At 48.2% G+C, this 12,091-nt stretch overlaps 1 protein-coding gene across 3 annotated transcripts in view; it reads left to right on the forward strand.

Annotated features, from left to right (window-relative positions):
* Positions 1 to 12,091, forward strand: part of ttll5 (tubulin tyrosine ligase-like family, member 5) — a 431,390-nt gene that overhangs the window by 154,427 nt on the left and 264,872 nt on the right. For all 3 annotated transcript variants that reach the window (XM_067992117.1, XM_067992118.1, XM_067992119.1), the window contains 3 exons: positions 961 to 1,107; positions 2,582 to 2,676; positions 8,708 to 8,841. In XM_067992117.1, the coding sequence (XP_067848218.1) occupies positions 961 to 1,107; positions 2,582 to 2,676; positions 8,708 to 8,841 (376 nt within the window). The remainder of the gene's footprint in view (positions 1 to 960; positions 1,108 to 2,581; positions 2,677 to 8,707; positions 8,842 to 12,091) is intronic.

Genomic DNA, 12,091 nt, shown 5'->3' on the forward strand with positions numbered 1-12,091 from the left:
TTTATCGAATCGCTTTATCCTTTTCAAGACGTTGATTAGATCACCCCTCAACCGTCAAAACTTAAGGGAATACAAGCCTGGTTTATGCAACCTGGCCTCATAATTTAACCCTTTAAGCCCTGGTATAATTCTGTTGAATCTATGCTGCACACCCTCTAAGGACAATATATCCTTCCTGTGGGGCGGTGCCCAGAACTGAATGCAGTCTCCAGGTGGGGTCTGACCAAGGCTCCACAGCCAAGCGCGCGGGCACACACACACACACACACACACACACTCTTTCTCTTACACACTTGCACACTTTCCAGCAGGTGTGATTGGAAAGTGATCAGAAAGAGGAACCGTGTCTGATTTTCCCCTCCCTAAAACAGGTGCACTGAGGCGAATTGTAGTAACCTACTGCTGCCCAGGCTGAGGTCAGCTAACTCAGCACAGAGCCGGGATGGAACCTGGCCTATAGGGCTCAGTGCTAGACCAAGCATTGTGTTTATCCTGAGCCAGCTCATTTGTACATAAACAAAAGCTGTAAAGGAGAAGCGAGTTGTGTTTCAGATGAACAACAGGCTCCCAAAGACACAATTTGTACAGTAGGTGGTAGAGAGTTATTGATGAAATTACATCCTCAATCTGCTAATCACATTGTTGTATGTTGATCTGTCCTTGGTCCGGTTACTGTGATTGTTTCGTTTTCACTGAAGAACATCAACAGTTGTTTGAATTTTTTTCTGAAGGTGTCGAGGGAAATTACAAATTATTCTGGGGCAAGGTGTGCAGGCAACTTTGGTCCTGATCCAAGTGTGCTTGGTGATTCCGGAGTAGGAATCGAAGAGCCGTTTGAGGAGGTGATGATGGCGGTGAGGCCCCCTTCAGCGGTGGTTAAAGAGGACGAGTAGTGTGTTCCCCGGAGGGTGATTGAGCCCTGAGTACGAGTGACTGCCCCGTTGTTTGTTTCTCTGACAGGAGCTGGTGATCCGGTTCCTGAAGCGAGCATCCTGTAATCTCCAGCACTCGGTGAAGATGACGCTGCCTAGCCGTCGGCTCCCAGCCTCTGAGCGTCGACACATCCTGGCGCAACATCTGGGGGTGTTCATCCGCTATTACAGTAAGGTAAGGCACGGTTACAATTGGAGCCAGGCCTTTCAGGAGTGAAACCAGGAAGCACTTTTTCCACACAAAGGGTAGTGGAAATCTGGAACTCTCTCCCTCAAAAAGCTGTGGATGCTGGGGGTCAGTTGGAGCTTTCAAGACTGAGATCACTAGATTTTTGTTGGGTGAGCATATCGAGGGGTATGGAGCAAAGGCGGGTACGTTGAGTCGAGGTACAGGTCAGCCGTGATCTAACTGAGGGGCTGTATGGTCTACTCCTGTTCCGATGTTCCTATAGAACATCAGCTGTCAGTTTAGTAAGCATTTATTAGTATACAACATTGGGAGTAACGTGCCAAGCAAGCAACAAGTACAGAAAAAATATGTAGAATTTTCCAGGCATTGTGCTTGTGGCAAACATTATGCCCAGCACCAGATGGATAGAAGTACAGTGACCCCTTGCACCCTCTGGAATCCCTTCAGGAACCTCCTGGGGCCCTAGGATGTATGTCCCGATCAAAGCATGCTGACCAAAACTGTACGCAGTACACTGGTGAGGCCTGACTAGTGCTCACTGAGCCTTGATTCACTGCAAAGAAAACCGCCCTTAATGCAGCTCAAATTGGGAATGCCAGGCAGAGAACGGTTAGTGTGGGAAATGTCGCGCTGGTGCAGTATGGGCCTCTCTTCTGAGGTACATTGATGGGGAAGAGTAAAGGGAGCTTTACTCAGTGTCTAACCCATAAGACTGACAGTGCTCATATCTCTTGCCTTGATGAGCAGAAAATTTACAAAATGAAGTATCACTAATAACTTCAAAAAAATGCTCCGAACAACCTGACTCACTCTAGTGCAAGTTCATTCGTTCAGTCTTTCTTTCTTCAGCTGAGACAAGCTCTAGCAGAGGTGAGGGACGAGGCCAGCCAACTTCTTGCTCTGCCAGTTGCAGTTAATGAAGGAAAGAAAGACTCAGATTTATTTACAGCCTTATCATGTCTCTCAGACACATTTCAAATGTTTCAAATGCAAATAATGACTTTCCAATACAACGACAGTTGTTATCTGGGTGAATGCAGCAGCCATTCTGCGATAGCAAAGTCCTAGGAACAGCAGTGAGATGAATGGCCAGTTAATCTGTTTTTGGAGGCGTTGACTGAGGGAGGAATGTTGGCCAGGAAACCAGGAGAACCCCTGTTCTTCGAATAATGGGATTTTTTTTACAAGCAGACGGGTTTAACATCCCATCCAACAGAAGGCGCCTCCGACAGTGCAGCACTCCCTCAGCACTACACTGGAGTGTCGGCCTGGTTTAGCTGCTCAAGTCCTGGTGTGGGGCTTGAACCCATGACTATCTGAGGATCAAATGGTGTGTGGGGGAAAAAAAATCAGTGTAGAAAAGAAGAGGAGTTTTGGATCCTCCTCAAACATAAGTTGCACAGTGGAACTATGCTGCTGCTGGAAGCTTGTCGTACGAATTTTTAAATTTTAAACGCAGGAAACAGATCGAATGATTAAGAGAAGCCAGATGGATCTGAAGCTCGAGACCTGCATCCAACAGGAAGAATTCCAAGTATTTGTCAGTAAAGCCAGGTGAGAGGAATGGAAAATACATTACACTGATGCGGATATTAGGGATTTGGAAATGATTGCAGTCTCCTGATTCACAGGCTGCTCGGCCCGAGGACTCTGCATGGTGTGAGGGTGATGTCATTCACCGCTATCGTGCCGAACCTAACGTGAGGTACTTCCTGAGATTCAGCTCCAAGAAGTTTCTTTTGTTTCTTTTTGGAGCGAGAATTTTGGAAGAGATTGGAGAATGAAATGTATTACTTAAAACACTGAGACTAAAACTGATGGGATGAAAATCTCTGTCTGTTGTCTGTTCGCATACTTTCTGAGGTGAGCTTGAGCCAATCTCAGAAGAAACAGTCAAGGACAAGGAAAGGTTATTTGGCCCAACAGTTTTGTCCTACCAGGAAACTAACTCACGCAGTCCGACATCCCACTCACCCAGTCCGACATCACACTCACCCAGTCCGACATCCCACTCACCCAGTCCGACATCACACTCACCCAGTCCGACATCACACTCACCCAGTCCGACATCCCACTCACCCAGTCCGACATCCCACTCACCCAGTCCGACATCACACTCACCCAGTCCGACATCACACTCACCCAGTCCGACATCACACTCACCCAGTCCGACATCCCACTCACCCAGTCCGACATCCGACTCACCCAGTCCGACATCCCACTCACCCAGTCCGACATCCCACTCACCCAGTCCGACATCCCACTCACCCAGTCCATCATCACACTCACCCAGTCCGACATCCCACTCACCCAGTCCGACATCGCACTCACCCAGTCCAACATCCGACTCACCCAGTCCGACATCCTACTCACCCAGTCCGACATCACACTCACCCGGTCCGACATCCCACTCACCCAGTCCGACATCCCACTCACCCAGTCCGACATCCCACTCACCCAGTCCATCATCACACTCACCCAGTCCGACATCACACTCACCCAGTCCGACATCACACTCACCCAGTCCGACATCCCACTCACCCAGTCCATCATCACACTCACCCAGTCCGACATCCCACTCACCCAGTCCGACATCCCACTCACCCAGTCCATCATCCCACTCACCCAGTCCGACATCACACTCACCCAGTCCGACATCCCACTCACCCAGTCCGACATCACACTCACCCAGTCCGACATCACACTCACCCAGTCCGACATCACACTCACCCAGTCCATCATCCCACTCACCCAGTCCATCATCCCACTCACCCAGTCCGACATCCCACTCACCCAGTCCGACATCCCACTCACCCAGTCCGACATCCCACTCACCCAGTCCGACATCCCACTCACCCAGTCCGACATCCCACTCACCCAGTCCATCATCCCACTCACCCAGTCCGACATCCCACTCACCCAGTCCAACATCCCACTCACCCAGTCCAACATCCCACTCACCCAGTCCAACATCCCACTCACCCAGTCCATCATCACACTCACCCAGTCCGACATCACACTCACCCAGTCCGACATCACACTCACCCAGTCCGACATCACACTCACCCAGTCCGACATCACACTCACCCAGTCCGACATCACACTCACCCAGTCCGACATCACACTCACCCAGTCCGAGATCACACTCACCCAGTCCGACATCACACTCACCCAGTCCGACATCACACTCACCCAGTCCGACATCCCACTCACCCAGTCCATCATCACACTCACCCAGTCCGACATCCCACTCACCCAGTCCGACATCCCACTCACCCAGTCCGACATCCCACTCACCCAGTCCATCATCCCACTCACCCAGTCCAACATCCCACTCACCCAGTCCATCATCACACTCACCCAGTCCAACATCACACTCACCCAGTCCAACATCCCACTCACCCAGTCCATCATCACACTCACCCAGTCCAACATCCCACTCACCCAGTCCAACATCCCACTCACCCAGTCCAACATCGCACTCACCCAGTCCATCATCACACTCACCCAGTCCAACATCACACTCACCCTGTCCATCATCACACTCACCCAGTCCAACATCACACTCACCCAGTCCGACATCCCACTCACCCTGTCCATCATCACACTCACCCAGTCCGACATCGCACTCACCCAGTCCAACATCCCACTCACCCAGTCCAACATCCCACTCACCCTGTCCATCATCACACTCACCCGGTCCAACATCACACTCACCCAGTCCAACATCCCACTCACCCAGTCCATCATCACACTCACCCAGTCCAACATCACACTCACCCAGTCCAACATCCCACTCACCCAGTCCAACATCGCACTCACCCAGTCCATCATCACACTCACCCAGTCCAACATCCCACTCACCCAGTCCAACATCCCACTCACCCTGTCCATCATCACACTCACCCAGTCCAACATCCCACTCACCCAGTCCAACATCCCACTCACCCAGTCCATCATCACACTCACCCAGTCCAACATCCCACTCACCCAGTCCATCATCACACTCACCCAGTCCAACATCACACTCACCCAGTCCGACATCACACTCACCCAGTCCGACATCACACTCACCCAGTCCGACATCACACTCACCCAGTCCGACATCACACTCACCCAGTCCGACATCACACTCACCCAGTCCGACATCACGCTCACCCAGTCCAACATCACACTCACCCAGTCCGACATCACACTCACCCAGTCCGAGATCACACTCACCCAGTCCGACATCACACTCACCCAGTCCGACATCACACTCACCCAGTCTGACATCACACTCACCCAGTCCGACATCACACTCACCCAGTCCGACATCCCACTCACCCAGTCCGACATCACACTCACCCAGTCCGACATCACACTCACCCAGTCCAACATCACACTCACCCAGTCCGACATCCGACTCACCCAGTCCGAGATCACACTCACCCAGTCCAACATCACACTCACCCAGTCCGACATCCCACTCACCCAGCCTGACATCGTGGTCACGGTCACACAGAAGAGAAAAGATATGTAGCATCTCCACTATTTCCACACTAGTTCTCAGTCTCCTCCAAGCGGCCGTCATCTGCTCCTTTCAGCTTCTTGCCTCTTTACTATGGGTCAGACACTAGACGGGCTAAAAATTGATAAAGAGCAAGTACTGGAAGGGCTAGCTGTACTTAAAGTAGATAAGTCACCTGGTCCAGATGGGATGCATCCTAGGTTGCTGAGGGAAGTAAGGGTGGAAATTGCGAAGCTATTGGCCATAATCTTCCAAACATCTGTAGATATGGGGGTGGTGCCAGAGGACTGGAGAATTGCAAATGTTACACACTTGTTCAAAAAAGGGTGTAAGGATAAACCCAGCCGGTCAGTTAAACCTCGGTGGTGGGGAAACTTTTAGAAACGATAATCCAGGAAAGAATTAGCAGTCACTTGGACAAGTGTAGATTGATTAGAGAAAGCCAGCATGGATTTGTTAAAGGCAAATCGTGTTTAACCAACTTGATTGAGTTTCTTGATAGGGCAATGCGGTTGATGGACTTTCAAAAGGAGTTTGATAAAGTTCCACATAATAGGCTTATCATCAAGATTGAAACCCGTGGAATAAGGAGGGCAGTAGCAGCATGGATACAGAATTGGCTAAGTAACAGGAAGCAGAGAATAGTGGTGAACAGTTGTTTTTCGGACTGGAGGGAGGTGTACAGTGGTGTTCCCCAGGGGTCAGTGCTGGGACCACTGCTTTTCTTGATATATATGAATGACTTGGACTTGGGTGTTCAGGTCACAATTTCCAAATTTTCAGATGACACAAAACGTGGAAGTGTAGTGAACATTGAGGAGGATAGTGATAGACTTCAAGAGGATATAGACAGATGTCCAGATATGGACATTGCTGCAGGAGTTCCTCAGGGCAGTGTCCTAGGCCCAACCATCTTCAGCTGCTTCATCAATGACCTTCCCTCCATCATAAGGTCAGAAATGGGGATATTTGCTGATGATTGCACAGTGTTCAGTTCCATTCTCAACCCCTCAGATAATGAAGCAGTCCGAGCCCGCATGCAGGAAGACCTGGACAACATCCAGGCTTGGGCTCATAAGTGGGAAGTAACATTCGCGCCAGGCAATGACCATCTCCAACAAGAGGGAGTCTAACCACCTCCCCTTGACATTCAATGGCATTACTATCGCTGAATCCCCCACCATCAACACCCTGGGGGTCACCATTGACCAGAAACTTAACTGGACCAGCTATATAAATACTGTGGCTACAAAGGCTGGGTATTCTGCGGCAAGTGACTCACCTCCTGACTCCCCAAAGCCTTTCCACCATCTACGAGGCACAAGTCGGAACTCTGATGGAATGCTCTCCACTTGCCTGGATGAGTGCAACTCCAACAACACTCAAGAACCTCGACACCATCCAGGACAAAGCAGCCCGCTTGATTGGCAGCCCATCCACCACGCTAAACATTCACTCCCTTCACCACCCGTGCACTGTGTGTACCATCCACAGGATGCACTGCAGCAACTTGCCAAGGCTTCTTCGGCAGCACCTCCCAAACCCGCGACCTCTACCACCTAGAAGGACAAGAGCAGCAGGCACATGGGAACAACACCACCTGCACGTTCCCCTCCAAGTCACACACCATCCCGACTTGGAAATATATCGCCGTTCCTTCATCATCGCTTGGTTAAAATCCTGAAACTCCCTTCCTAACAGCACTGTGGGAGAACCTTCACCACACGGACTGCAGCGGTTCAAGAAGGCAGCTCACCACCACCTTCTCAAGGGCAATTAGGGATGGGCAATAAATGCTGGCCTTGCCAGCAACGCCCACATCCCATGAACGAATAAAAAAAAGCATGGGGGGGACACATGGCAGATGAACTTTAACACAGAAAAATGGGAAGTGATACATTTCGGTAGGAAGAACGAGAAGAGGCAATATAAACTAGAGGGCACAACTCTAAAAGGGGTACAGGAACAGAGAGATCTGGGGGTATATGTGCACAAATCGTTGAAGGTGGCAGGGCAGGTTGAAAAAGCAGATAAGAAAGCATACGGGATCCTGGGCTTTATAAATAGAGACATAGAGTACAAAAGCAAGGAAGTAATGATGAACCTTTATAAAACACTGGTTCGACCGCAATTGGAGTATTGTGTCCAGTTCTCGGCACCAAACTTTAGGAAAGATGTGAAGGCCTTAGAGAGGGTGCAGAAGAGATTTACTGGAATGATTCCAGGAATGAGGGACTTTAGTTACGTGGATAGACTGGAGAAGCTGGGATTGTTCTTATTGGAGTAAGAGCAGGTTGAGAGGAGATGTGATCGAGGTATTTAAAATCATGAAGGGTCTAGACAGAGTAGATAGAGAGAAACTGTTCCCATTGGCGGAAGGGTCAAGAACCAGAGGACATAGTTTTAAGGTGATTGACAAAAGAATCAAAGGTGACATGAGGAAAAACTTTTTTACCCAGCGAGTGGTTAGGATCTGGAATGCACTGCCCGAGGGAGTGATGGAGGCAGATTCAACCATGGCCTTCAAAAGAGAACTAGATAAGTACTTGAAAGGAAAAAAATTGCAGGGCTATGGGGATCGGGCGGGGGCGTGGGACTAGCTGGACTAGCTTGTGCATAGGGCTGGTACGGACTCGATGGGCCGAATGGCCTCCTTCCCTGCGGTAATCTTTCTATGATTCTATGATTTTAGACAGAAGCTAGAGTGAAGGAATTTGAGTATGGAGTGGTGGGAGAGGTGTTTTGAGGTCGGAAGGCAAAAACATCTCCAGAACCTTAGAGAGGTAGAGGACGTCGCAGTGAGGGTGGTAGTTGCAGAAGGGGCAGAGTCGAGGGATCAGGAGCTGAGTTGAGAAGGCATCAAGGGAGCAGATGGTGGGCCTCAGGTGAGAGTTGGTGTGGAGATAAGGGGAGATATTACTTGTCTTCTCTCTTTCCAGATGCCGACTGTCCTGCTGTGCCTTTGCAGCATTTCCTGTTTTTATTTCAAATTTCCAACACTGCAACGGTTTTGCTTTTTGTCCGTGCCATGCGTTTACTCAACAAATTGCGTGTAATTGTTGAAATGATTTGCAGTGAGACTGATCTGGAGGAACTGCTCACGATCTACACACACAAGAACAAATCAGCCAGTGTCTTCCTGGGGACCCAAACCAGGAATGGGAACCAGAGCACCAGTACCGAGCAAACCAAGGCCAAAACCACAGAAGGTGGGTATCTACAGATGGAAAGCAAGAAAAATACAACATAATTTAGCAGGCTCTGCACGCACCTTGTCTACAAAACCTTACTTTCTGTTGTCATGCTTTTGCTGCACTTCTGTGTTAACATTTTGCCATTATAAATTCATTCAACCATTTATAACGGGAATTGCTTACGTAAACTGGTCACACTACAATTACATCCCCTGCCAATGGTGGCACTGTAGCACCACAGTTTTGTCTCTCCCAACTCCTCAGCAGAGCAACTGTGATGCTGCAACCAATTCTGACTCCCAAATTGCTGTAAGTTTTGCAATTTGATCATAAAGCTATATCTTATTCAAAAATCTTGCGTCTGTGCACACTTCCTGCCTACAAAACCTTACTTTGTGTTGTTGCTCTTTTCATCACACTTTTTTGAGTCCAGTTTTTTCCACTTTGAATTCCTATGTCTACATTTATATCTGGTAATCACTAATGTAAACTTAGCACCCTGTAACTGCACAATCTGGCCCGACCGGGCGGCTGTGCCCCACAAATTGATCAAAATAGTTTCTGAAAATTTTTCATTCATTCGCCATTTTGTTTTCTCAGGAACTGAAATGTCTGTGTTCAAAATAAGGGTTTAAACAAAATAAAAATCCTAAACATTATTTATTTCTCCCTAACATCATTAAATTTATCAATTGAATTGCCCTTTGTGTCTTTTAACGTCTTCATTAAGTTTTTACTTGAAGGCCTCAACTTCTCCCAAAGGCCTGAGTGTCTTTCTTCATCCTGGGATGTGAGATCATATGATTTGGAGGCATTGAGAAGGGAGACCTCAGACTCTGGGAGATTTAGGGGCTATTCTGGGATCAGGGGGCACTGAGAATACTCTCTAGGCTTTTGTTAGTACTGAGAGGGAGTTCTGCGATCTGGCAATGGAATGGGGAATTCTGGGGAGGGTCGTCCTGTGGTGCGGCAGAACTGGGAAGGGGTTATGGAGCGTTGATGGGCCTGAGTCTGGCAGGGCTTTTCTGAGATCTGGCATTGTTGGAAGGAGTAGGGCCTGGCAGCCTTGTAGGGCATGGGGTCCAGGAATATGGAACCTATGCTGCCATTAACCCATTGCAAACGATCAGACGCCCAACTCCCAATATGTTCTTGTCCGTCAGCATCTCCTTCAACCCATCTGCAGTTCCTTTTGTATCCTCAGATTACACCCCCCCCCCCACCACCTAATACTACTTTCTCCACTGTCAGACAGTTCCTGTCTTTATGTTCTTGCCTTAAAACATTTAAGTGTAATTTGTCTGCTTATTAATATTACTGACCGGAAAATTATGGGCTGGGGATGCGCAATTTTTATCATTTGCACTCCTAGTGTAAACCACGAGCACGGAAATGGAAAACTTAATGCACTGTGTGACTGTGACCATGGTGAACTGTCCCTCCCCAACCGTCTCGACCTGTCTGCAGCCTTTGTCACGGTTGACCACACCACCCTCTTCCACCGCCTCTCCTCTGTCATCCAGCTCGGTGGGACTGCCCTCGCCTGTTTCCATTCTTACCTATTCAGTCGTAGTCAGAGAATCTCCTGCAATGGCTTCTCTTCCCGCTCCCGCACTGTTACCTCTGGAGTCCCCCAAGGATCTATCCTTGGCCCCCTCCTATTTCTCATTTAAAATGCTACCTCTCGGAGACGTCAGGTCTGAGGCAGAACCAGACCGTTCGCAACCTTGGCATCCTATTTGATCTTGAGATCAGCTTCCGACCACATATCTGCTCTATCAACAAGATTGCCTACTTGCACCTCCGTAACATCGCCCGTCTCCGCCCCTGCCCCAGCTCATCTGTTGCTGCAACCCTCAACCATGCCTTTGTTACCTCCAGACTCGACTATTCCAATGTTCTCCTGGCCGGCCTCCCATCTTCCACCCTCCATAAACTTGAGCCCATCCAAAACTCTGCTGCCCGTATCCTAACTCGCACCAAGTCCCGTTCACCCATCACCCCCTGTGCTCGCTGACCTACATTGGCTCCCGGTCCACCAATGCCTCTATTTTAAAATTCTCATCTTTGTTTTCAAATCCCTCCAAGTCCTCGCCAGCACCACCCCCATCTCTGTAACGTCCTCCAGCCCTTCAACCCTCTGAGATCTCTAAACTCCTCCAGTTCTGGCCTCTTGTGCATCCCCGATTTTCATCGCTCCACCATTGGCGGCCGTGCCTTCAGCTGCCTCGACCCTAAGCTCTGGAATTCTCTCCCTAAATCTCTCCACCTCTCTGTCCTCCTTTAAGATGGTCCTTTGACCAAGCTGTCCTACTATCTGCTTAAGTGGCTCGGTGTCAAATTTTGTTTGATAATCGCTCCTGTGAAGCGGCTTAGGATGTTTTACTACGTTAAAGGCGCTATATAAATGCAAGTTGTATTAATGAGTTTGCTGACATGAATAAACAATTTCTGCAAACAAACAAACAAGACTTCATAAAACATTTAAAAATTTATGTTCATGCAGTTTCCAATCATCAACATTAAAAAAATTCCTTATGTTTCAAAAAGGTTCAGAGGAGAGATTCTTTTAACTGAACATACACAACCAAAACAGGTGATTGACTGCAGCAAATATCCGTTCTCTATAAACAGTCTTCTTTCATTCCTTTCTAACCAACAACAGAGAACCTCATGATAACAGCTGTTGCTTCCTGTCACAGCTGCTTTTCTGTAAGGGGTTCATCACAGAAAACTATAATTATTAATACATTTGTATAAATTTGTAACTTGTGTGAAATAAAACCTTTTAATCTCCACTTGCCTTCAAAACTTACCCTTCAACTGTTGATGCAGAGATTGCGTGCTGGAAGATTCAGCAGCTGCACATGTCCAGAATGCACAGATGTGGTTTAAAAACTGTCTCTAATTTATATGAGGTAAAAATTTCGATTCAAAGCCTAGGCTTTCGAAGCCTTTAAGTAGTGAAGGTGTTAAAAGATCAAAAGAAATTTCAGTGGGTCAATTTAATCATGTTATTGTGAAATGTGTAATTTTTTAAGATATTGTAAATATTCAGCATGGACACGATGGGCCGAATGGCGGCCTCCTGGACCGTAACTCTCTCCGATTCTATGATTAGTGAGGGAAAAAATGATTGGAAAAGCATTCTGAGTGATTTGATTGGTTCATCAACCAACAGCAACTGTTCACATTGGAGATTGCCATTAGAAATCAGTTTCAATGTTAAATGTTGACAAAAATGTGACCAAAAATCACAAGAACA

The sequence above is a fragment of the Heptranchias perlo genome, chromosome 10 (genome assembly GCF_035084215.1).
Source record: "Heptranchias perlo isolate sHepPer1 chromosome 10, sHepPer1.hap1, whole genome shotgun sequence".
Lineage (NCBI taxonomy): Eukaryota > Metazoa > Chordata > Chondrichthyes > Hexanchiformes > Hexanchidae > Heptranchias > Heptranchias perlo.